Source organism: Schistocerca nitens, chromosome 3, assembly GCF_023898315.1.
Source record: "Schistocerca nitens isolate TAMUIC-IGC-003100 chromosome 3, iqSchNite1.1, whole genome shotgun sequence".
NCBI classification, from domain to species: Eukaryota; Metazoa; Arthropoda; class Insecta; order Orthoptera; family Acrididae; genus Schistocerca; species Schistocerca nitens.
In genome coordinates, this window is record NC_064616.1 from 176674381 (window position 1) to 176702374 (window position 27994).

Here is a 27994-nt window from a genome sequence, read left to right on the forward strand (position 1 = left end):
GATAACCGTTTAAAGGTGTTCAGAAATGTAAAATCTTGTGCTTCATAAAATGGGAAACATGGTATTCTATGACTACAGGATCAGTGAGTCACAACTGGAATCGGTCAGCTAATGTCAGTACCTGGGTGTAACAATTTTTATATGAAATGGGACTATCACATTAGCTCAGTCATAGGTTAATAAACTTTATTGGTAGAATAATAGGAAAATACAATTAGTGTGAAGAGACGATTGCATGCAAACACTCGTGCGCCGCCCATAGAATATTATTCAAGTGTGTGTGACTTGTACGAGATGGGACTAACGGTGAATATGGAACGTATACAATGTTGGGCAGAACGATTAGTTACAGGTTTCTATGATCCATTGGAGAGTTTCAGGGAGATTCTGAAAGAATTGAACTGTCAGACGCTTGAAGACGGACGCTATGCCTTGAAAGCCTTTAGACAGTTTCTGGTACTAGCTATAAGTAAGTGATAAAGCTAGGAATATAGTACGATCCCCCACGTATTGCCTGCGTAGGATTCGCGGAGACAAGTTTTATTACAGCACGCACAGAGGCGTTTAAGCAATCATTTTTCCTGAGCTTCATAAGTGAATGGAAAGGGGAAAATCTCAAATAATTGGCGCAATGGAACGTACCCTCTGTCATGCGCTTTACAATCGTTTGCAAAGTATAGCCGTAGAAGTAGATATGAAGATAAAATTGTACATCACAGATTTATTGGATTGTGTTGTACATCTCGTCGGAAAAGGCATGTGCAAAGCGTCGACCGTAGCAGACAATCGATTGTAGTATCTGACAGAAGTCGACTCACACGTAAACGCTGAACTTTTAGACATTTATTTGAGTTTTGTTGCTTGTGTACGTGAAACTTATTAGTCGATGATTCTGCGTAAACTCCCTAGGTTTCTTGGACTTGGGTCAACATAAATGAAGTTTGTGCCTTTATTTATTGTATACACACAAATACCCATTGGTATTACTGTCATCTAAGTGCCAGTAGTAGTGAACAAGGTGGATATGTTTTGGAAATGTTCGACTGAATAGCAGCGTCGCTTGCATATTGCCTCTATTAATGTGTAAGTAATGCAAAAGTGTTGATATGATATATATGGAGCCAAAATAGTTATCAGTTGAAAATTCGGAAATGAAAACGCTGTCGTGCATTTAAAAGTTGCAGTACTTTATTAGCCTATGTGTTTCACAACAAACATTATTCGCCCTCTAACTTGCAGTAGCCAGTTACTGAAGGATTAAGGTGCATTTGCATCTCTTATTAGACTATTTGGGACTCCATTAGATGGTAGTGCATGTGGTGAATGGTTTATGTTCAATGGGTAGTCAAAGCATATAAAATATTACGGCCGTCAGCTCTTACACCATGAAGCTGCATTTGGGTTCAAGTTCATGTATGATTTAGGACAATGATAACCTACGCACTGACTGGTTAGTAGCTTGAAAACTGTTGCACCAAAAACTCGACACCTTTCTTTTGTTACTATTTTACGTAAAATAACCTTAACTACGCAATGTTTGATGAATAATTTTGTTACAAAAAGGTTTTTACATTTTTCGAAGGTAACTATGCTATAAGAAAAACCGTTGAAATCATTTGGAGAATAATGAGAAATTTCGTAGAATAATTTTCAATTTGAAAAGAAGTGACAACGGTAATTTTCATTTCCTCGATTGTCAGTTTTTAATGCAGGCCTTTATTTAATTTTTAAGTTATTAGAGTATATGAGTTATTGACAATGTCCTGGTTCTCTTATCACCGTCCAAACCTGTCAGACAAAATCATCTAGTACGTGGAGTATTCTTCTTTCTTACTGTAAAACATTTTACTGTGTACAAGTGTGTGTTTAAATCTCGGGGACTCATTGAATCTGTTGATACCAACTTTTTTTGACTCATCAAAATCCAGAAGTATAGGTAATTGCTTGACATTTTATTTGGTGGCTATGCCAGCTCCCAAACAAATTGTCAATTTCCAACCTAATATAAACGTTGAGCTTCACTGCAGGTCAGTCTGTTCCTTCGAACTACATTCCAAATCACGAAACAAGAAAAATGAATATTCTTCATGTCCTATTCTATCCCTGTTAGTGAACATATGACAAAACAATATTGTTACCTTGAGAGTTGAAGCAGTTGTCCAGTGTCTGTAGGAGTTTCCTGCTGAACACTGTTGTTACCTTGTTGGCTGTCTCCTTTGTGGACACTGTTTCAGTGACCCAAAGTTTAATTCATAACATTGTCATGCCATTGGAAGAGGTTCTGTGACAGATAAAGGTACAGGGATGAGATTAATTCCATTGGCCTCTTGTACCCCAGTAGTGTATAGTTGACCATATAGAGTTTAGTATGGTACAAGGATAAAATATTGTGCAAATACTGTACTGTAAATATGTTTAACCTCTCCAGTATTCACTTCAGATGCACAATACTAATAGGATGGTACATCCCACAACTGTCTCAGAGAAGGTTATTGTTCTTCATGACATGATAAAATATTTCTTGGGAACTGTCAATATCATTGAGTTCATGCCACACAAATTTAAAGCAGAAGTCTATGTTGGTCACTGACTGTATTAGGGGACAGTAGTTATGAACACTTCACCTGTTTCTGAGCTATGCCACTGGTAGAAGTGTCTTTTCTCGTAACAGTTGAAATGACACAGTGACAGCTACTATATTTGTATTAAGGAGGAAGGTGATTCAAATAACAGTATGGTCCAGATTTAGATTTCCAGTGATTTTTCCCAGATTGCTTAAGTTGAATGCAAGGACAGTTCCTGTGAAAGAGCATGGCTCACTTTGTTCCCTTCCTTCCTCAATCTTAGATTTTGCTATATCTCTAATGACCTCATCAAAGGGATGATAAACCCTAATCTTCTGTCCATCCTTTCAAATGAAGTTATACACCAATATTAACATCTGTTGCCAGCACACTAATTCTGTAGTTAAACTGCACCATATAGTCAGGCTGAAATTAATCTCTTAATTTATTGCTTAAAAGAATATGTGTTAATTTATTTCTGTTAATCTTTTTATGCCGTTTTCTGTGCGATACTTCATAGTGTATATTGTATCCAGCACGTATGGGATTCTTTTCGATTAAATGAGATGATTACCTTTTGAGGTATTAATCACCCTGTTTTGAGTGTTGTTACTGTCTGGTGCAATAATTATAGTATTGAAAGTGATAGAGAAAAGAATTTCCTACTTCATGTCTGGGAGTATATTCTCATATATATGCCAGAGTTATTTGATCATTATGTTTATATAAAGTCACTTCATAATTGTTTTTCATTGGTGAATTTTATATGGCTGCCATGTGCGACTTCTGTCACCCATCCCCATATGGGCATCATATGTAACAGCACAACTTTTGAAGTGGAGAGTATGCCAAATTCTTAAATAATTTGAAAATTTGCTGGAATATGGTCATAAATTAAATGAGGCTTTTAAGTCTGTAGCAAACTTTAACAGTAAATGTCTAAAATAATGTACCGAATATTTACAACTGATATAGTTTTTGAATTAGATGACTTTCCTGGCCCAGATGTTGGAGAAAATGCTAACTGTGCTAGTGTGTTGTGTCTACACATCTTTCATCATTAGCACATGGTTGCTGTGCTATGTACTCTTATTTATTTTATTAATGATCCTCACTGATTATGGGGTTACTTGAGCTTAGAGCAGTGCAAGCATATATTTTAAAAGTTAAACTGAGGGATTTGAGAACTAATTAATATTGAGCTCCCTGTTCTGCAAATGCTCAGACTAAGTATCCTGAGAAATTCTGTACTTAGTTCTTTGAACTTATCTCCCTGTGATATTATAGCTGTTTAATTACTGTTGAACATCAACTTATCAAAAGCTCATCTGTCGTTAAGTCTTGATGGTGAGTGCATTGAAGTTTGTGATACTGTTATACCACTGTTACCAGAGAAGTCACCATCGACAAAACCTTTTTTAAATAAAGGTTGTCATGACAGGCTCGTGGGTAATGTAGAACATTAAGGGTGCTAAGTGATAACTTTGTTCTGAATTTGTGGACACAGTGAATGTGTCATTACAAAAATTTACACATTGCAAACTCCATACTTATATTTTCGCCCCTCCTGAAAATTTCTATTTTCCAACTGGTTTGATATTTACAAGTTTTCAGTGTTTGAAGATATTAATAATAACAATGTATCTGCTCAAATTACTTAAAATAAATGAGACTGATTGTCTGATGATGATATAGATGCTGTAATGATGACTTAGTCTTGATCATATCCTTTATTTTAATCATTAGTGTAGTAATAGTGTGAACATCTTTGGCAGTTAAGGAAATTTAGTCTAAAATGAGCATAAAGAAACTACCATAATTTCCTATGTCGGGTGCTGAGCTAAAGATATCACTGGATTGTCGTAAATGTTGTTCCGTGAACTTCATAAGAAGTCCTATTCCTGTACCAGTATGAAAGTCCTAGTTGACATATTAATCAGTAACTTCAGTAACTACGCAATGTTCCAAAACATCCCAAAGGTGTTCTATAGGATTCAAGTCAGGACTCCATGCAGGATAGTCCATTACAGGGATGTTATTGTCGTGTAACCACTCCACCACTGGCCGTGCATTATGAACAGATGCTCGATTGTGTTGAAAGATGCAATCACCATCCCCGAATTGGTCTTCAATGGTGGGAAGCAAGAAGGTGCTTAAAACATCAATGTAGGCCTGTGTTGTGATAGTGCCACACAAAACAACAAGGTGTGCAAGCCCTCTCCATGAAAAACACGACCACAGCGTAACACCACTGCCTCCGAATTTTACTGTTGTCACTACACTGGCAGATGGCGTTCATCGGGCATTCGCCATACCCACACCCTGCCATCGGATTGCCACATCGTGTACCGTGCTTCATCACTCCACACAACATTTTTCCATTGTTTAATCGTCCAATGTTTATGCTCCTTACACCAAGCAAGGCGTCATTAGCATTTACTGGCATGATGCGTGGCTTATAAGCAGCCACATGAAGTCAAAGTTTTCTCACCTCCTGCCTAACTGTCATAGTGCTTGCAGTGGATCCTGATGCAGTTTGGAATTCCTGTGTGATGGTCTGGATAGATGTCTGCCTATTACACATTATGGCCCTCTTCATCTGTCCTCGGTCTCTGTCAGTCAACAGACGAGGTCGGCCTGTACACTTTTGTGCTGTATGTGTCCCTTCACGTTTCCTCTTCCCTATCACACCGGAAACAGTGGACCTAGGGATTTTTAGGGGTATGGAAACCTTATGTACAAATGTATGACAAGTGACACCCAGTCACCTGACCAGTTTGAAGTCCTTGAGTTCCACAAGGCACCCCATTCTGCTCTCTCACTATGTCTAATGACTACTGAGGTCGCTGATATGGAGTACCTGGTACATCTACATCTACATTCATACTCCGCAAGCCACCCAACGGTGTGTGGCGGAGGGCACTTTACGTGCCACTGTCATTACCTCCCTTTCCTGTTCCAGTCGCATATGGTTCGCGGGAAGAACGACTGTCTGAAAGCCTCCGTGCGCGCTCTAATCTCTCTAATTTTACATTCGTGATCTCCTCGGGAGGTATAAGTAGGGGGAAGCAATATACTCGATACCTCATCCAGAAACGCACCCTCTCGAAACCTGGCGAGCAAGCTACACCGCGATGCAGAGCGCCTCTCTTGCAGAGTCTGCCACTTGAGTTTATTAAACATCTCCGTAACGCTATCACGGTTACCAAACAACCCTGTGACGAAACACGCCGCTCTTCTTTGGATCTTCTCTATCTCCTCCGTCAACCCGATCTGGTACGGATCCCACACTGATAAGCAATACTCAAGTATAGGTCGAACAAGTGTTTTGTAAGCCACCTCCTTTGTTGCTGGACTACATTTTCTAAGCACTCTCCCAATGAATCTCAACCTGGTACCCGCCTTACCAACAATTAATTTTATATGATCATTCCACTTCAAATCGTTCCGCACGCATACTCCCAGATATTTTACAGAAGTAACTGCTACCAGTGTTTGTTCCACTATCATATAATCATACAATAAAGGATCCTTCTTTCTATGTATTCGCAATACATTACATTTGTCTATGTTAAGGGACAGTTGCCACTCCCTGCACCAAGTGCCTATCCGCTGCAGATCTTCCTGCATTTCGCTACAATTTTCTAATGCTGCAACTTCTCTGTATACTACAGCATCATCCGCGAAAAGCCGCATGAAACTTCCGACACTATCTACTAGGTCATTTATATATATTGTGAAAAGCAATGGTCCCATAACACTCCCCTGTGGCACGCCAGAGGTTACCTTAACGTCTGTAGACGTCTCTCCATTGATAACAACATGCTGTGTTCTGTTTGCTAAAAAATCTTCAATCCAGCCACACAGCTGGTCTGATATTCCGTAGGCTCTTACTTTGTTTATCAGGCGACAGTGCGGAACTGTATCGAACGCCTTCCGGAAGTCAAGAAAAATAGCATCTACCTGGGAGCCTGTATCTAATATTTTCTGGGTCTCATGAACAAATAACGCGAGTTGGGTCTCACTCGATCGCTGTTTCCGGAATCCATGTTGATTCCTACATAGTAGATTCTGGGTTTCCAAAAACGACATGATACTCGAGCAAAAAACATGTTCTAAAATTCTACAACAGATCGACGTCAGAGATATAGGTCTATAGTTTTGCGCATCTGCTCGACGACCCTTCTTGAAGACTGGGACTACCTGTGCTCTTTTCCAATCATTTGGAACCCTCCGTTCCTCTAGAGACTTGCGGTACACGGCTGTTAGAAGGGGGGCAAGTTCTTTCGCGTACTCTGTGTAGAATCGAATTGGTATCCCGTCAGGTCCAGTGGACTTTCCTCTGTTGAGTGATTCCAGTTGCTTTTCTATTCCTTGGACACTTATTTCGATGTCAGCCATTTTTTCGATTGTGCGAGGATTTAGAGAAGGAACTGCAGTGCGGTCTTCCTCTGTGCAACAGCTTTGGAAAAAGGTGTTTAGTATTTCAGCTTTACGCGTGTCATCCTCTGTTTCAATGCCATCATCATCCCGGAGTGTCTGGATATGCTGTTTCGAGCCACTTACTGATTTAACGTAAGACCAGAACTTCCTAGGATTTTCTGTCAAGTCTGTACATAGAATTTTACTTTCGAATTCATTGAACGCTTCTCGCATAGCCCTCCTTACACTAACTTTGACACCGCTTAGCTTCTGTTTGTCTGAGAGGTTTTGGCTGCGTTTAAACTTGGAGTGAAGCTCTCTTTGCTTTCGCAGTAGTTTCCTAACTTTGTTGTTGTACCACGGTGGGTTTTTCCCGTCCCTCACAGTTTTACTCGGCACGTACCTGTCTAAAACGCATTTTACGATTGCCTTGAACTTTTTCCATAAACACTCAACATTGTCAGTGTCGGAACAGAAATTTTCTTTTTGATCTGTTAGGTGGTCTGAAATCTGCCTTCTATTACTCTTGCTAAACAGATAAACCTTCCTCCCTTTTTTTATATTCCTATTAACTTCCATATTCAGGGATGCTACAACGGCCTTATGATCACTGATTCCCTGTTCTGCACTTACAGAGTCGAAAAGTTCGGGTCTGTTTGTTATCAGTAGGTCCAAGATGTTATCTCCACGAGTCGGTTCTCTGTTTAATTGCTCGAGGTAATTTTCAGATAGTGCACTCAGTATAATGTCACTCGATGCTCTGTCCCTACCACCCGTCCTAAACATCTGAGTGTCCCAGTCTATATCTGGTAAATTGAAATCTCCACCTAAGACTATAACATGCTGAGGAAATTTATGCGAAATGTATTCCAAATTTTCTCTCAGTTGTTCTGCCACTAACGCTGCTGAGTCGGGAGGTCGGTAAAAGGAGCCAATTATTAACCCAGCTCGGTTGTTGAGTGTAACCTCCACCCATAATAATTCACAGGAACTATCCACTTCTACTTCACTACAGGATAAACTACTACTAACAGCGACGAACACTCCACCACCAGTTGCATGCAATCTATCCTTCCTAAACACCGTCTGTACCTCTGTAAAAATTTCGGCAGAATTTATCTCTGGCTTAAGCCAGCTCTCTGTACCTATAACGATTTCAGCTTCGGTGCTTTCTATCAGCGCTTGAAGTTCCGGTACTTTACCAACACAGCTTCGACAGTTTACAATTACAATACCGATTGCTGCTTGGTCCCCGCATGTCCTGACTTTGCTCCGCACCCTTTGAGGCTGTTGCCCTTTCTGTACTTGCCCGAGGCCATCTAACCTAAAAAACCGCCCAGTCCACGCCACACAACCCCTGCTACCTGGCAGTAGGTGACAGCACAATGCACCTAACATTAAAAACGAATGTTTTTGGGGGTGTCCCTTGCTGGTAAACATTTTGCAAATGAAGACAACCTGAAGGACTCTGTAATGACCTTGTTGAATAGCCAGGAGGCCACATGGTATGAAGAGGGTGTACACAATCTGGTGCCATGGTATGACAAATGCTTTAATGTCAAAGGCAGCTATTGGAAAAGTAGCCAAAGTACTTGCCAAAACATGTCTATTCAGTTTAGGTATTATTATTAAAGAGTGTCTCTCTGGATAGCCCATGTACGTGGCACTATAAACCAAAATTGTCTGTCTGGAACAGTTTCATTCTGTGGTTTCATAAATGTTACTATTTCACCTGAGAGTTTAATCAGCATGGTCTTGTAGCTTTTTGTGTATTCTTTCCACTGCATATGTTTGTGTTATGGATAAGAGAAGGTATTCTCTTGGAATTTTTTTCTTCACTGATCTGATATACTGTCAGTTTTGAAGAAACTACAGCTGCAACTCGGGCTCTTTTGCACTGAGTCTGAAGTGATATACCACCCCAAGTCCTACACTCACCACACCAGAGGTTGCTGGAGTACGTTAACTGGATGTACATTGCTGAAAATAAAATGTAACACCCTCAAGAACAAAGCGATATTATTGACAAGTGAGGTGACGCTTAGTTCTTCATTGTAGAAGTACATGATCACAAATTCAGACCAAATGAAACACACATCACAATAAAGGATGCCCAGTCACACCAATACACAGTATACCCATCTCCAGCAGCAACACAGATTGGTATTCTTGCGTGCAAATGATCATAAAGGTGCCAAATGGCATCCTGCAATAGACTGCCACAAGCATGTTGCACCTTTTTGTGTAATTTGGCAAGCTCTGTAGAATAAGTTCCCACTTCATGTTCCACACATGTTCAATTAGTGAGAGATCTGGTGCTCTTGTTGGCCCGGGCAGTTGTTGTACACTAAGAGGAGTATGTTGTGTAACAGCTGCTGTATGAGAGTGTGCTACTGAAAAATACCAAATGTGACCATGAACTGTAACTGATGACTCGCCATACCATGAACCCTGGGGTGAGACCTGTGTGTCATTGTCGAATGCCCTCTGGAATATGCAGCTCAACAGGTCAATGCCATATACATGTACATCGTCACTCACATACAGACAGAACCTACTCTCATCGCCAAAAACAACAAAGTGCCATTTCACTCTCCAATCAACTTTCACAACACCAGAGTAGCCATACTTGGTGGTGTCAGTTGTAGCCTGGCCAGAGCCACACATGATCTTAATCTTGCTCTAAGCAGATGGTTCTCAGTGGCCCCTGATGACACAGCATACAGAGGTGACCTGGTCTATAGACCGCTGCTGAAGGCAGTGACACACCACCAATACATGGTGCCCAACATGTGCTGCAGTCCGTCAGTATGTCCATCCAGCTTCGTGCTGGCCCACAATGCAACCCACTTCATATGGCTGAAGCTGTACAGGAGTACATACTTATCGGTGGAGCATGGTTGTACCCTAGAACAGCTGTTGCGAACACTGTTCGCTTCTAAACTTTGCACAGTTAATGCCTGCAGAGTCAAAACAGAGGTTGCACAGAATGGCTCCCGAGTGCCATCTCATCGCCATAACTGTGAAAACTGAATCGCTAACACTGCAGTTGCTCAATATGCACATACTATACCCTGATGCCACTGGACACTCCTTAAGGGTGTTACATTTTTCCAGCAGTGTATTTGTGATGGTATATGACATTGCTAATAGTGTTAAACTGTTTGAAGATGAAGCTGTAATTGCTTTGAAATCAATAGTAAATATATATATATATAAAAAAACAATAAACACAGCTTTGTGGAGAAATAACAGTAAGAGAATAGCCCTCTACACAACCAGTTTCCAGCACCATGAAAGCAACAACATTATGTACTTGGTATCAAATACTCATACAGAATGAGTGTCAATGGTTCATCTGACCTAATGAAGTTCTGTAACTGTAACATGTTTTCAACACTGTGCGTCTCTTCCCATATATGCTAGAAACCTCAGTGGAGTCATCACCACATACATTAAGTATTAAATAGTTGCAGTTATGGTATGTGTGGCACTGGAGTACCAAGATCCTGTGATAGGCAGGGACTGCCTACAGAATGACTTAGCCTGCTATTCATTGAGGGTTTACTAATCTAACTATCATTTCCATACTATTCACAATTTTATCATCAGAGGAAAAGAAAGAGGTCTATATTTTACTAGCCTTTTTCAATTGTTAATCACACATGTTCCACAAAAACTGAAATTAACCAAAAAACATTTTTAGTATTGGTTTGGGGAACTATTTTGACAGATGTAACCTGGATGAATAAAATTCTCAAGCTCTCAGGGGGCTCACAACGCTTTCAGCAATAAGTGCTTGGAGAGCACGGGGCCCCCAAGCTATTGGAGCACCTTCTCCTTTCCTGTGCTATAGTCTCTCATCTCTGACTATCCTTCCTTTGTTTTCTCCCTTTCCCATGGTGGCAGCCTTTGATGTCAACTCCAATATTCCATGAGTTCTGCTTTCCATTCTCAGAATATTCATTCATTCGTCACTTTTGGCTAAAGTAATTTTTGTTCTCCTTGTTTTGACATTCATTTTCCAACTTTTTTTCTGTAGTGTTGATTGATTTGGGAAGAACTCAAATTTGTATCTACTGCATGCAGTGTTAAAGATCATCTGCACACAGTACTTGTATAGGGTCTTCCATCCCCTTCAAACCAAACATGGTAGCCAATATGGTGTGCTGGTGATCATGTACCCTTTCAGTTGAGCCCCATAACAAACAGGGATTACACTGCTGCTAGTTCCCCATGCATGCCAAGTAGTAGTTGCCCATCTTCTTGGGGAATTGAGACTCCCAGCAATGGCCATTGTGCTAGATGGTTTTGGCTGTGTCTGAGTGACACCCGTGGAGCGGACACCCAGTGATCAGAGTAGATGGCATCAGGGTGGATGTTTTGCACATGAAATATATTAAATTACGCTAAAACAGTGACTGTTCTGATGCAGCAGTCTCATCAGACAGGTATAGAAATTTCAGTGTGGACAGTTATAACCCTATTGCTTTCCCTAACCTGGTTCCCACATAGGAGGAGGGACAAGCCAGACATCTGGGGGCAAAACTATTTATCCAATACTTCGTGTGTACTTGAACTGATGGAGATGTTTTTACTGTGTCAAAGCAATTATTTTTTGTGGAACATACTGAAGATAAATTTGGGGAAGTTGAGTCATTGGGAGAAATGCGCAATGGATTGCTATTGATTAAAACCACTGCCTGGTGCTGCACAACCTACAGCTCTTCAGGCAAGTGAACATCTGTGTGACTCTTGCCCCCATACAAAACTTTGAATATGGTCGAAGGTATCATGTTTCACGGAGACCTTACGCTTCAGAGGATGAGATATGGGCTAATCTTCAGTTGCAAGTTGTACATTTTGTCCAATGTGTCTGAAAAGATCCCAAGGAAAACTGAACAGATACAGGCACCTGTATCTTAGCCTTCAAAGGAAATGTCCTCCCAGAAAAAAATGGTCATTATGTACAGCTGTGACGTGAAACCTTAAGTGGCACTGTCCATGAGGTGCTTCTGATGCTTAAGCTTTCATTGAAAAAACTCCAGAAATTCAATTAGTAAATCAGTTTGGCTTGCTTTCTGAAGTGGAGGAAGGGCCTCATCCAGATGTAGTTGAAAGTAGGTTGAAGCAGAATATTAGCTTAAAGAAAAAAGACAGGCCGGGATCAAACCAGAAGAGGAAAAGAAGAATTCTGCTTTTAGGCAGCAGTCATGGGAGGGGTGTGGGCCAGCAGCTTCAGGAGATATTAGGTGTAGGGTACCAGGTCACAAGTTTTGTGAAACCAAGTGCTAGCCTTAGCCAGGTGACAGAAAGCTTAGGTCAGATATGCAGGGACTTTGAGAAGGAAGATCAAGTAATTATAGTTGGGGGAGCAGGAAACAGCCTGGTTATGAATCCAAGATACAGTATTAGGAGTGACCTGGATAAAATAGGAGCAGAAACTGAGCACACAAATGTGGGGTTTGTGGAGGTCTTTCAGCGTCATGATCAGCCCTGGGTAAACACTGCTGGAAAGCATGTTAACACTGAGCTGAACAGGATGCTCCAGACACTGGCAAAATCTCTCGTAAGTGTTCTTCCAGTGAATGCTATTGGTAGGTGGGGATACATTCCACATGGCCTGCACCTGAATAGGATGGGGAAAAATAAGATAGGTTCTCTATTAGCAGAAACTGTAAGGGGGTCCACAGTCACACAAGGGGTGATCCCAGTGATTAATGGGCCCAGGCAGACAGATTTTTTAGGCTAAAGCCAAAGTCCAGACAGATGACAATCAAGATAAATAGAATAAAAGAAACTTCATGTACAGTAAATAGGGGTAAAGCTAAGGGCAGTATCAACTTACTTCATCAAAATATCAGGGGAATAAAAAATAAAGTAGATGAGCTATTAGTGTGTTTAGATGATCTCAAAAATAAGAATGAGATTGATATACTCTGTCTGTACACCGTGTAACTGCGGTCATGGATAGTGTCAGTATAAGTGGGTATAATTTAGCATCTTACAGTTATAGATCTAGGATGGATAAAGGAGGAGTTGCCATTTTCATAAAACAAGGGTATAAATGCAAAACTGTACAAGTACGCAAATTTTGTGTTGGTCAGCACTTTGAGGTTTGTGCATGTGAACTTCAGCTAGATAATGTAGTATTGATGTTAGCAACAGTGTACAGGTCCCCATTAGGAGACTGGGAGCTATTCATAAAAAAGTTTGACTCCCTATTATACTGTCTGTCAGACAAAAAGAAGAAGTAATTGAACTGTGGTGATGTCAATGTAAACTTTCAAAATTATTCGGAGAGGAAAGGTGAACTAGAAGTGTTATTAACAACATATAACTTAGAATCAGTGATCAATTTCCCTACATGTATAGCTCAAGAGAGTAGCATACTAATAGATAATGTATTTGTACAGAAAGAGGATGTCAAACACATGCTTTCCTTGTGGTAAATGGATTGTCAGACCATGATGCCCAACTGATTAACTTACAAAACCTAACAGGGTGTACAGTTCGGGAATCATTAAGTAAAAGTGTAAGTTCGCTCAACCCGGTATCTATAGAGCACTTCAAAGAAAGCTTAAGAAATGTTAATTGGGGAGATGTATATAATGAGCCAAATGCTCATGATAAATGCAACAGTTCTTGATAAATTTATATCCCTTTTTGAACATTGTTTCCCAAAGAAAATTACTAAATGTAACACCACACACTTTTCAAAGAAACCTTGGATTACTACATGTATTAAAGTGTCTTCAGAAAGAAAAAGAAAACTTTATGAGACAGCAAGAATGAGTAAAGATCCAGAAGTAGTTTTACACTGTAAAAATTATTGTAACATACTGAGAAAAGTTGTAAGGAAATCAATAAATATGTATGTTAGAGAAGAAATTAACAACACTGGCAATAAAATAAAATCACTATGGAATGTTGTTAGAAGGGAGACAGGAAAAGTAACCACTGGGGTAGGTAGTATTACTATTAAGGAGAACGAGACTATCCTAACCAACAGTACACAAGTAGCTAATGTATTTAACAACCATGTCCTAAGTGTAGGAGAAAAAATTGGTGAGATCAGTTCCAAAGAAATAGCCAGGCCCTACATGGAAGAGTCTGTTTTGAAAAAAATTTGTCAGATTAAGTTTGACCTAACAACCTCTGGTGAAATAAGTAAAATTATTAAATCTTTGAAAAATAAGTGTTCTGTGGGAGTAGATGACATCTCTAATAAGATATTAAAACAATGTGGAGCAATTACAGCTGATGTTTTGAGTCACGTATGTAATGCATCATTAACTCAAAGTATTTTCCCAGACATGTTTAAATATGCCGTTGTCAGGCCGCTCTACAAAAAGGGGGATACCACAGATGTCAATAATTATTGGCCAGTATCCTTGCTTACAGCATTTTCAAAAATCTTTGAGAAAGTTGTATTAACACGTTGTCCGTTGCACTTCACATAGTGTAGACCGGGAACTGTCTGCTAGGCATGCCCGATGTAAAACTGACTGGGCACGGCCCATGCTGCCTGAGTTGTTCCGCCGGCAGAGGGCACGGCCGAATTCTCGCATGCCCTCTGGTGGACGGGACTTCACTTGCGGCAACTATTGTCAGTGACGCGCCGTGCTGAAGTGCGCCTCCAGCGATCTTTCTGGTGGCTGCTGCAAAAGTGATGTACTCAAGTGGTTAGCCCCCTCAACAGTAATGGGATACTTAGTAAATCACAGTTCGGATTTCAAAAATGCTGTTCCACTGAGACAGCAATATACAATTTCACTGTCCACATAATAGAGTCTTTAAATAATAAAATGTCACCAATAGGAATTTTTTGTGACTTGTCCAAAGCATTTGACTGTGTGAACCATGACATTATGTTACAGAAATTACAATTCTATGGTATAAATGGAATAGCATATGAGTGGTTTAAGTCGTACCTAGAGAACAGGAAGCAAAAAGTTTCCTTAAATGAGTCAAGTGATTTAAATAAGTTTGCCACTTCATCTAACTGGGGTGAAATTACATTAGGTGTTCCACAGGGTTCAATCATGGGTCCCCTTGTGTTCTTGATATATGTGAACGACCTCCCTTCCTATATGAAACACGAAGCTGAACTGACACTGTTTGCTGATGATACAAGCATCATTATTAATCCAGTAAAAGAAACTCCAATTGAAAATGATACAAATAAGGTCTTTGGAAAAGTCATTAATTGGTTTTCTGCAAATGGGCTTGCTCTAAACTTTGGAAAAAAAAGTACATCCAATTTTCTGCTGCAAAAAGTGCAGTTGCTTCAATAAATATAACACATCAACAGAAGTCAGTAGACAGGGTAGAGCATACTAAGTTTTTGGGTGTACATATAGATGAGAATCTTAATCGGAAAATTCATATTTTGGATCTTCTAAAGCGACTAGGTTCAGAAACTTTTGCAATCAGAATAATTGCCAATTTTGAGGATATAGAAATTAGTAAGCTAACATACTTTGCATACTTTCACACTCTGATGTCATACAGAATAATATTTTGGGGTAACTCAACATTTAGACAGAAAGTATTCACTGCTCAAAAGAAAGTGGTTAGAATAATGTGTGGGGTTCATAGTCGCACATCTTGTGGGAATCTTTTTAAAAGATTGGGAATTCTTACAACAGCCTCACAGTACATATACTCACTAATGAAATTTGTTCTCAACAACATGGACCAGTTTAAAAACAACAGTGACATTCATGATTATAACACCAGAAAAAAGAAAGACTTAAACTATACTTTACTCAACCTATCTTTGGCACAGAAAGAGGTAAAATATGCTGCTATAAAAATTTTTGACAAATTACGAGATGAAATAAAATGTCTGACAGACAGCAGTAATAGCTTCAAAAATAAATTGAAATCATATCTCCTTGACAACTCCTTTTATATCATAGATGAATTCATTCATATATATATATATATATATATATATATATATATATATATATATATATATATATATATATATATATATAGATGATGTGACTTAACCGAACGAAAGTGCTGGCAGGTCTATAGACACACAAACACACACACAAAATTCAAGCTTTCGCAACAAACTGTTGCCTCATCAGGAAAGAGGGGAAGGAGAGGGAAAGACGAAAGGATGTGGGTTTTAAGGGAGAGGGTAAGGAGTCATTCCGGAGCGGAAAGACTTACCTTAGGGGGAAAAAAGGACAGGTATACACTCGCGCGCGCGCACACACACACACACACACACACACACACACACACACACACACACACACACACACATATCCATCCACACGTATACAGACACAAGCAGACATATATTTCTCCCCTTGTGTCTCTGAGCCGTGTGTGTGTGTCTATATATATATATACACAGCTCAGAGACACAAGGGGAGAAATACTTCCCCCAGTACTAACTGTGTACTATGACCAATGGTGATTCCTTTTCGACTACAAAACCACTGTCCTTCATTCAACACCTTGAGGACAGATTTGATGAGGACAGATTTGAGGAAATAGCAGCACTTTCAAATATGAAAAGTAACTCAGTTTCGGTTAATATAGCACCCCTGTTCACCTGTAACAAGCTGGGTGACATTCTTGTAACTATAACTCCCCCAGCCTTCACACGGTACAGAGCGTTATTTTTCATCTTGATCTGCTTCTACATATGGATGACAAGTTGTATGCCAATTTGGAGTGATGTGGAGTGTTTTTTGTCTGTCTTGTCCAACCAAGACTAACGGGGATACTGGAGCTTTCATCTTGACCTTTGGAGGCAACTCGTTGCCTGAGATCAGGGTAAAGTATCACTCTGATGTCAAGCCATATGTTCCTCCTCCCATGCGGTGCTACAGGTGCATGCAATTTGGACGTGTGCCTTCATGTTGCACTGCCAGCCCAATCTTTAGGGATTGTGGATGTCCATTGCACACGAACACTCCTTGTGCCCCTCCCTCCAGTCTTTGTCAACTGTGGGCAGCACCATTCCTCCTGTTCACTGGACTTCACTGTTTTTCAATGAGAAAAGAAAATCCAGGAATACAAAATACTTGACTGACTTATATCAAGAGACCAAGAAGAAATGTGATTGCCTAGGGCACACTCGAATACACTCACTCCCCAGGTGGTTGGAGGGACCCTCCTCATACTTCTTCCCTCACATCCTCTTGGGAAGTGTTGACTCCCTACCCATCCGGGATGTCAGTTTCCAACCACTGGCCAGAAAAGCAACGCCTTCCTCTGGGGTCCCTTACTGGGAAGGGGTTCCTTGCAACGTCCTCTTCTGCTATGCTGATGTGCAGCTGGATACCAGCCAGAGGCTGAAGGAGCCACAAGTTGTGGGTCATATGACTTTGCGTTCCATCTCTATCCCAGAATAATTTTAAAACTGGGGCAACCACAGCTAAAATAGCTATACATGATCGCTTGAAACTTCATATAGTGAACAGTTTTTTAAAGTAAAGGTGTTAAAACTACTAAAATACAACTGAATTAAATGTCCAGTGGTCTGCTGTAGCCGTATTTTTTTAGGCCACTTGTAAGTGACACACAACTGGGTTCTGACCTATTTGAGTTGTATCTTCTGATGGAAATGTCTGTACAAAATAGTTTTCTTTAAATTCATGCAGTACAAAATAACAACACTTCATTTCTGATCTCCACAACAACTTGTAGGTACTACATAAGGCGACAAAGGGCACTGTTTTAAACATGCTTGAGGAAATATATATAACAAAATCCAGAAGACAGTCCCCTTATAATACTCTCAGTAATCAAATGGAGTTAAGGCACCGAGCTTTATTGGCCATTTTTGACTATTTAAATGTTTGAAGTTAGGCATCTCAAAAGCTAATCAGTTGGCTAGCTTACTATAGCTTTTTTATGTTGACATTTGTGTTTACTCCCACTGCCAGTCCACATGGAGGTCATCTGCTCTGTTCAATGTCTACACTGTTGTAATAATTCAGAAGTAAGTTTTAATGATTTGAAATAAGTAGTTCACCTTAGCAACATTAATATATTTAGTATTATTCAGGTTCAATTTTATGTAATACAGAGCTGAGTCTAATAGTTTGCGTGCTGACCGTAAGTCCTCAACTGAGCACTAGTATCACTTTCTTTTTTTCTGTGTTACTGGTGTTAGTTCAATTTCTGTCACTGTCTCAGAATCAGGATGACAGTCACAACACCCAGGATGCTCATAGCATATGCTGGCATGCCAAATTATGTAATGAACCTTTCACTAATGTGGAATTGGTTCAGGCTCTTGCCTCATCTCACGATACGGCCCCAGGCCCTGATTCCATTCACAATCAGGTGAACATCTAACTGTTACACAATGGCTTGATCTCCCAAGGTTTTGAACCACATTTGGCTTGGTGGTGTTTTACCTTTGCAGTGGTGAAATAGTATCATTCCAATCTTTAAGCCGGGTAAAAATCCTACAATCGTCGGCAGTTACTGGCTGATAAGCCTCACCAGCATGCTCTGGAAGCAGCTTGAAGGAGTGGTTGCTTGCCGAATATGCTGGCAATCCAACGGGCTTTTACTAAATGCCAGAACCTAATTGCAGTCTGTTTTGACCCACATAAGGCATACACTAAGGTGGCAAGTCATGGGATATCGATATGCGCATATACAGATGGTGGTAGTATTGCATACACGTGGTATAATAGGGCAGTGCATTGGTGGATCTGTCATTTGTATTCACGTGATTCATGTAAAAAGGGTTATGACATGATTCTGGCAGCACAGTGGGTATTAACAGAGTTTGAATGTAGAATGGTAGCTGGAGCTAGATGCGTAGGACATTCCATTTCAGAAATTGTTAGGGAATTAAGTATTCTGAGATCCCCTGTACCAAGAGTTTATCAAGACTACCAAATTATGGGCGTTACCTCACTACGGACAACACAGTGGCTGATGGCCTTCGCTTAATGACCAAGAACAGCAGCATTCATGTAGTGTTGTCATTGCTAACAGACAAGCAACACTGTGTGGAATAACAGCAGAAATCAATGTTGCACATATGACAAGCATATCTGTTATGATAGTGCTGCAAAATTTGATGTTAAAGGGCTATGGCAGCAGACAACCAATGTGAGTGTCTTTGCTAACAGCATGACATCACCTGCAGTGCCTCTCCTGGGCTCATGACCATATCAATTGGGCCCTAGATGACTGGAAAATGGTGGCCTGTTTAGAAGAGCCCTGATTTCAGTTGGTAAGAGCTGATGGTAAGGTTAGTGTGTGGCTCAAACCTCACAGAGCCATGGACCCAGGTTGTCAACTAGACACTGTGCAAGTTGGTGGCAGCTCTGTAATGGTGCGGGCTATGTTTACATGGGGAATGGATTGGGTCCTTTGGTCCAACTGAACTGATCTTTGACTGGAAATGGTTATGTTTAACTACTTAGAGATCATTTACAGTAATTTGAGGACTTCATGTTCCCAAACAACAAAGGAATTTTTATGGACGACAATACGCCATGTCACCAGGCCACAGTTGTCCACAATTGGTTTGAAGAACATTCTGGACAATTGGACAATTTGAGTGAACGATTTGGCCACACAGATCACCAGACACGAGTCCCAACTAACATTTGTGGGACATGATTGAGATGTCAGTTCATGCACAAAATTCTGCACTGGCAACACTGTCATAATTCTTGATGCCTTTAGAGGTAGAACAGCCCACTATTTCTGCAGGGGAGTTTCAACAACTTGTTGAGTCCATGCATGTTGAGCTGCTGCACTACGCCAGTCAAAAGAAGGTCTGACAAGATATTAGGAGGTATCCCATGATTTTTGTCACCTCAGTGGATTATACCACCTGATGGCATCACATTTTACTTACCCTCCATGACTGGGGATTTTGAAGCTCACTATCAATTGTTATTTGTCAGTTTTATCCCACTGATTGCTTCGGGTGCAAGTTGAAACTTCACTCAGCTCTCCCCAGGTCCAGGAGATCGATGCCCCACAGGACTGTGTCCTGAGTGTCACTGTCTTACTCATTGCTATCAGTGGGCTAGTGATTTTGGGCCACTAGTCACCCCTGCACTGTATACTGATGACTTTGCATTTGGTACAGCTCCTACTTAGGAGCCTTAACTGAATGTCAGTTTCAAGGTGCCATATGATATGCCTCTGTGTGGAGCCTTTCCCATGGTTTCAAATTCTCTCTTGCAAAAATGTGGGTCATGAATGTCTGTCATCATGCCACAGTCCATCCTGACCCAGAGCTGTACTTGCGTACACAGCTCTCGAAATTTTTTGCACAGTCCCATTTCTTGGGCCTTCTTGTTGATAAAGGGCTGATTTTTCTGACCCATAGTCATCAACTAAAGACCAGTTGCATGCAGAAACTTACTGCTGTGCTTCCTTGACACATCTGTTACAGGTGTGGAATGTGCTACTCTTATCTGTATTTACTGGGCCCTCATCTCATCCTGACTGGACTGTGGTTGCCAAGTTTATGACCTGGCAGTACCTTTGTCTTTCAAATTGTTAGAACCAGTCTCACATCGCAGAGTTCGTCTGGCCACTGGCACCTTCAGGACTAGTCCTGTAGTCAGTCTCCCTGCTGAATCTGGAATCTTCCCTGTTAAGTTCCGATGGTATTAACATGTGATATCCTATGCAATTGTTTTTCAACAGTTGCCTGATCATCCAATGTATCCCATTCTTGTTGCATGAGGGACGTTGACCTGATAACCATTCTTGAATGGGATTACCAGTTTGAATATGTCTTGTAGCCCTCTGCCAGGACCATTGCTCCTCCTTCCTGGAATCTACTCACCATGTTTTCTCGCAGGTCCCCACCCGCCCCCCACCCCACCACCCCCCCACCCCCACCCCCACCCCCACCCCCACCCCCACCCCCCAACAACACCAACACCTTTGGTTGGTGCACTAGCCAAGAATTAGCAGCAATTTATTTAGATGTCCTAAAGTATGTTGCACCTGTGGCCTTTTGGCATTTGTTACATTCAGTTCTTTAGAAGATTCAGAGTGCTGCTATTTTTTTTACACTTTTGGCTCTAAAACTGTGGATAAGATGGGATATGCTTTTACATTCCCTGTTGGTCTGGAACACCATTTGTTGACAGGAACATGTAGTGTTATTAAATGGGTCTCCTTTGACCACATTTTAATATGTAGTGATTCAGTGAGTAGTCTTCAGACCATTGACCAATTATACTCTTGCACCCTGTATTCTGTTGTTCTTGACCTTCTCACTGAGCTGAGACATACTGACAGCTCAGTTGTCTTTCCCTGGGTCCCAAGTCACATGTGTATCTCAGGGATGAACTAGCTGATCATTAGTCTAGAGGAGCATTTACTTGTCCCCCCATTTGCTTTTCCAGTCCCATGTCCCCCCTGTGGGCCCGGGGGTTAGAATAGGCTCGAGGTATTCCTGCCTGTTGTAAGAGGTGACACCTTTTGGCCTTTGTGTGATGGTCCCTTGTAGGGTTTGACCTCCATTTTTCCAAATTTTCCTGTAGAGCCAGCCAATTGGGGAAGGGCGCCTTGCATGGTGCATCGTGTCCATCATGCATTGAAATCTTTAGCCCACTTTCTCATTGTGGCAGTGCAGTCCTGCTCATCCTCCATCTCATGAGTGATGACACCTTCCTGGGTGCGTGTTCCTCCACCCACTATGCAGTGTCGTTTTGTGCTTCGAAGAGAACCGTGGAATTCTTTGCACCTCATATCCAGCACCATAGCCAGTCCATTGTGGTGGGGCAGCCATGTATCCCATGGGTTGTAGCTCCGACTACACAGGAATCGCTCTGCTGATGCCTGTGCCAGTAACTCACCCTGGGGCATCGGGGCTCCAAAAACAGCATTGCTGCGGCTGGGTGGTACCCGTGGGCAGGGCCCGTGGTCGGAGTGGGTGGCATCAGGTGGATGACACGTGATGAAGCGTACCACCACATCACTTGCTGGTGATCAAACACCAGCAGTCTCTAAGCATTTCAAGTCTCAGTACAGTGCAAGGAAGCATGAGCCTAAATCATTCCCCTCCCTGGCCACACCATGGGAGGAATGCCAGGCTAAGGATGGCAGCGAACCTTATTTGCCCTGGTACCTCGTATGTACGAGAGCTGATGGGGACTCCTTTGTCTTGATCAAGCCTCAGTTTTTTGTGGAGCATTTAGAGGACAACATTGGGGAAGTGGAGGGATTGTCCAAAATGCGGTCAGGGTCAGTCTTGATAAAAACGGCATCCTCTGCCCAGTCACAGGCATTAGTTGCTTGTGACAAGCTGGGAGATGTTTCCGTTACCATCACGCCTCATAAGAGCTTAAATATGGTCCAGGGTATTATATTCCACAGGGTCCTCCTTTTGCATTCTGATGACGAGCTGCACGTCAACTTGAGCGACAAGGAGTTCATTTCGTTCTTCGCGTCTATCAGGGTCTGAGGGATAATCAGGTTGCCACCGGGTCTTTCATCTTGATCTTCGAGGGTAACACATTGCCCGAGAAGGTCAAGGTGATGGTCTACCGCTGTAACATCAAGCCTATATCTCTCCCCCAATGCGGTGCTTCAAGTGCCGGAAGTTCGGCCATATGTCTTCCCACTGTACTTCCAGCATCACATGTTGAGATTGTGGGCGTCCGTCCCATCCCATTACTCGACGTGCCCTGCCTCCCATCTTTGTCAACTGCGGAGAGCATCATTCCCCTTGCTCACCAGACTGCAGGATTTTACATTGAGCAAGGAAAATCATGAAATGCAAGACCCTAGACCGACCGACCGACCGACCTACACTGAGGCCAAGAGGAAATTTGAGCACCTACATCCTGTGACTGTGACCACCTCTTACGCCGCCGCTACGAGCACAGTTGTAGCTCGATCAGTTCCTTGATTTCCTGTTGACTCTCATAGCCAGGAGACTACACCTGCCCCTTTGATTGGGGGGGGGGGGGGCACTTCTCTCCCTGTTGGTCCTGCACCACCTACCTGAAGAGCACTTTCCTCCCAACCATTGGGGACACCAGACCCCACTTCTCAGCCGGAGAAGTCTTCTTTGGTTCCTCTCGCTAGGAAGGAGTCCCTTGGGTCACTCTCTTCCCAGGTTTCTGCTAGTGGGAAAGATGACACCTGCCAGCGGCTGAAGTGTCCAAAGCAGCTGGTCATAAGGGTTCACAATCATCCTCAGTCCTGGAGACTGAATCAGTGAAGCTCTCCTGGCCAGAGAAACCCAAGGATCAGCGAGAGAAATCCAGAAAGAAGACCCCCAAGACCAAGGGAATTGTGGTGGCACCCACATCACTGTTGCCTACAAGCTCTGCAGCTGAGGGTGAGGTGAAGATTCTGGTGCCTGCTGAGGACCTAGATCTCACCAGACTCTCAGACATAATGGATATAGCCTGTTCAGGAAATAAGTCGGTGGCAGCAAGTGACCCTGTGGTGTAGACTACCTCACGATCACGTCCTGAACTCGGTATGTAGTGAACCTATGCCCCTACAAACTCCTCTTGAAGCTGTGACTGTCAGGATATGAACGTTACAGGAAATAACTATCTGCAACGTATATCTCCCTCCAGATGGTGCGGTACCCCTGAACGTATTGGCTGAACTGACTGATCAACTGCCTAAACCTTTCCTACTTTTGGGAGATTTTAATGCCCATAACTGATTGTGGGGTAGCGCCATGCTTACTGGCCGTGGCAGAGATGTTGAAAATTTACCGTCCCAACTTGACATCTGCCTCTTAAATACTGGGGCTGCCACACATTTCAGTGTGGCTCATTGTAGTTACTCAGCCATTGATTTATCAATTTGCAGCCCAGGACTCCTCCCATCTATCCACTGGAGAACACATGATAACCTGTGTTGTAGTGACCTCTTCCCCATCATCCTGTCACTCCCTCGGCATCATGCCCACGGACACCTACCCAGATGGGCTTTAAAAAAGACATACTGGGTAGTCTTCAAATCTGCTGTCACCATTGAGTCTCCCCCACGTGGTGCCATCGATGTTGTGATTGAGCAAATCACTACAACGATAATTTCTGTGGTGGAAAACGTGATCCCTTGTTCTCTAGGGTGCCCCCAGCAAAAGGCAGTTCCTTTGTGGTCACCGGAAGTCGCTGAGGCAGTTAAAGAGCGTCAGTGAGCTCTACAGTGGCATAAGCGGCACCCTTCCCTAGAGCACCTAATAGCCTTTAAGCAGCTCTGTGCCCGCATTCGCCTGTTTACAAAACGATGGAAACAGGAGTGTTGGGAGAGGTACATTTCGACCATTGGGTGCCATACGTCACCTTCCCAAGTCTGGACGAAGATCAGATGTCCTTTAGGGTACCAGACCCCAACAGGTGTCCCTGGCGTTAACATCAGTGGCGTGCTTTCTACCGACGCAAACACGATTTCCGAGCATTTTGCTGAGCACTATGCTCAAGCCTCTGCATCAGAGAACTACCCCCAAGCCTTTTGCACCCTCATACAGTGGATGGAAAGGAAAGTCCTCTTGTTCACTACATGCCACAGTGAACCCTATAATTCCCCATTTACAGAGTGGGAGCTCCTCAGCACCCTTGCACATTGCCCCGACACAGCTCCTGGACCAGATTCGATCCACAGTCAGATGATTAAACATCTCTTGTCTGACTACAAGCGATCTCTCCTCGTCATCTTCAACAGGATGCGATGGTGTCTTTCAGTCGCAATGACGGGAGAGCACCATCATTCCGGTGCTAAAATCTGTTAAAAATCTGCTTGATGTGGACAGTTATCAGCCCATCAGCCTCACCAACGTTCTCTGTAAGCTGTTGGAACATCTGGTGTGTCGGCAGTTGGGTAGGGTCCTGGAGTCATGTGGGCTACTGGCTCCATGTCAGGGTGGCTTCCACCAGGTTCGCTCTACCACTCATAATCTTGTGTCTCTCAAGTCTGCCATCCAAACAGCCTTTTCCAGATGCCAACTTCTGGTTGCCATCTTTTTTGACTTGTGTAAATCATACAACATGTCCTTGCAACATCATATCCTTGCCACATTGTATGAGTGGGGTCTCCAGGGCCCGCTCCCGATTTTTATCCAAAACTTCATGTTGCTCTGTACTTTCTGTGTCCAAGTTGGTTCCTCCCACAGTTGCCCCCATATCCATGTGAATGGGATCCTGCAGGGCTATGTATTGAGTGTATCTCTTACTTTTAGTGGCCATTAATGGTCTAGCAGCAGCTGTTGGGCCGTTGGTCTCACCTTCTCTATATGCAGACGACTTCAGCATTTTCTACTGCTGCTCTAGTACTGGTGTTGTCTAGTGGCACCTACAGGGAACCATCCACAAGGCACAGTCATGGGCTCTAGTCCACGGCTTTCAGTTTTCAGCCGTGAAGTCGTATGTCATGCACTTCTGTCGGCGTCATACTGTTCATCCGGAACCTGAACTTTATCTTAATGACAATCCACTCACTGTAGTGGATATGTATTGATTCTTAGGACTGGTTTTCATTGCCCAATTGGCTTGTCTACTTCACCTTCATGAGCTTAAGTGGGAGTGCTGGCAGCACCTCAATGCTCTCCGCTGCCTGAGCAACACCAACTGGCATGCAGATCATTGTACACTGCTGCAGCTCTACAGAGCCCTTGTTCAATCCCACCTTGACTATGGGAGTCTGGTTTACAGTTCGGTGGCGCCCTCAGTGTTGCGTTTCCTTGACCCAGTGCATCACTGTGGCAATCGCCAGCATCCCGGTGAAGGCCGGAGGCCCTCCATTGCGGATCTGATGTGCATTGTGCATGACTGCTCACAAATTATGTTGCACACATTCGTAGTTCTCCTGAGCATCTGAATTGCCATCTCCTTTTCCCATCCACAGCAGTTCATCTCTCGCCCAGGTCAGGGTTCACGATTGTGATCCCTTCTCTCCAAACCAGAGTCCTTCCCTTTACCACCTCTACTTCAGGTCCATTCACGTACACCTCCATGGTGTACACCTCGGCTGAAGCTTCATGTGGACCTTTTACATGGCCCTAAGGACTCCATTAACCCCGCCACTCTCCACGGTCTCTTTCTCTCTATTCTTGATGTGTTACGGGGCTCTGAAGTTGTTTACACTGACGACTCGATGGCTGATGGTAATATTGGCTTTGCCTATGTCCACAGTGGCCATATTGAACAGCATTCCTTGCCCACTGGCTGCAGTGTATTCACTGCAGACCGTGTGGCCATATCTCGTGCACTTCAGTACATCTGTTCCTGTTCTGGTGAGTCATTTCTTCTCTTTTCTGACTCCCTGAGTGGCTTACAAGCGTGCTACCCTTGCCATTCTTTGCTAGTTAACATCCAGTAGTCTATCTCTGCCCTGGAACGGTCTATCCATTCGGTGGTGTTTGTGTGGACACCAGGAGAAGTTGGAATCCCAGGCAACGAACTTGCTGACAGGCTACGCGGAAACCGCGTCTGGAGATGTGCATCTGTGAAGCTGACCTACGTTCTGTCTTACGCTGCAAGGATTTTCAGCTTTGGGAGATGGAGTGGCATAACAGTATGCACAACAAACTTTGTGTCATTAAGGAGACTGTGAATGTGTGGAAGTCTTCCCTGCGGGCTTCTTGCAGGGAATCAGTTGGCCTTTGTTGACTCCGCATTGGCCGTACGTGGCTCACACATGGTTATCTCCTCCATCGTGAGGACCCACCTCAGTGCCACTGCGACTCCCAAATAACAGTCGTCCACCTCTTGCTGGACTGCCCACTTTTAGCCGCTCTGCGGTGGACTTTTAACTTTCCCAGCACCCTACCTTCGGTGTTGGGCGACAATGCCTCAACAGCAGCTTTAGTTTTACATTTTATTCATGAGTGTGGGTTTTATCATTTGATCTGAGTTGTAGCACATGTCCTTTGTCCCTTGTGTCCTCCACACTAGGGCTTTTAGGATGGAGGGTTTAATGTGTTGTAGAGTGGCTGGCTTCTCCTTTTTTATTCCCATGGTCAGTTAGCCATGGTAATCTGCTTTCTTGTTTTTAATCTCCTCTCCCCGTTTCTTGCGTACCTCTGTGGTTTTCTTGTCCTGTTTTTTCCATTGTAGTGTTTGTTGTCCTTCTGTCGTTCTTCCTTTCTCGTGTTATTGTGCTATACGTCTTCTTTGTTTCCTTCTTTTCCTTGGGTTAGTGTTCTACTGGGAACAAGGGACCAATGACTTTGCAGTTTGGTCCCTTTCCCCCCTTTTTAAACCAACCAACAAACCAACCAGTCCAAGATCCAGGTGCAAATAAGACCTCTGCTTACTTGGGGACTTAATGACAGCTGGTTGGCTATTGTCCCCTCGAACTCCACACTGTCAAGGAGACTACTTCTGTGTGGCTATCCTTTTGTGTTCCTCCTGGAAGGAATTCTCTGCCCTATGTTGCCTCTGCATCGATTGTATCAAGCTAACCTATAGTTTTATTTAAATAACTAACCACCTCTACATTGTAGTTGTGGAGCCTTACAGTCAGTAGCTTATACCCTGATTGGATGCTTCCTTCTTTTGGCATCCTGAATTCTTTGCCTAAAATACTGACAAATGACTCTCAGTTGGTGGAACGACTTCTCCATTTTCTCTGTGAAAGTGGTGTTTATTTTCAGATATAAAGTTTTAAGCTGTCTCCAGAGTAATGGCAAGATGGTTGGTGTCGTTGCATCTCCCGGTGCATGCAGGGTGTGGGGCACTCCAGACCCTACCACCTTGACCAGCTCTTTTAGCCCTATCTTGCCGTGTTTTAATTGCTTGTATTTGTGGTTTGACTCCTTTTCTGCCACATCCTGTGTATGATTTTAGTGGTAGCACTGTGCTAAAAGGTGGGTAGTCTTTAATGCCTTGACTACACTGGAGCAGCAGTGGGCCGGCTGTGGATGGAGCAACTCCTGTTACCCCCCCTGCGGGTCCGGGGTAAGAATAGACCCGAGGTATTGCTGCCTGTTGTAAGAGGCGACTAAAAGGAGTTTCAGCCGTTTCGGCCTTCCATGTCATGGTCCCCCTTGGGGTTTGAACTCCATTTTTCAA

General features: G+C 42.8%; 1 protein-coding gene across 1 annotated transcript in view; it reads left to right on the plus strand.

The window, feature by feature from the left end:
• The first annotated feature begins 802 nt into the window (after positions 1–802).
• The window catches only part of LOC126248117 (katanin p60 ATPase-containing subunit A-like 1), a 112339-nt gene continuing 85147 nt past the window's right edge, over positions 803–27994 (plus strand). The window contains exon 1 of the mRNA XM_049948796.1: positions 803–1083. Coding sequence (XP_049804753.1) covers positions 1080–1083 — 4 coding nt within the window. The 5' untranslated portion in view covers positions 803–1079. The remainder of the gene's footprint in view (positions 1084–27994) is intronic.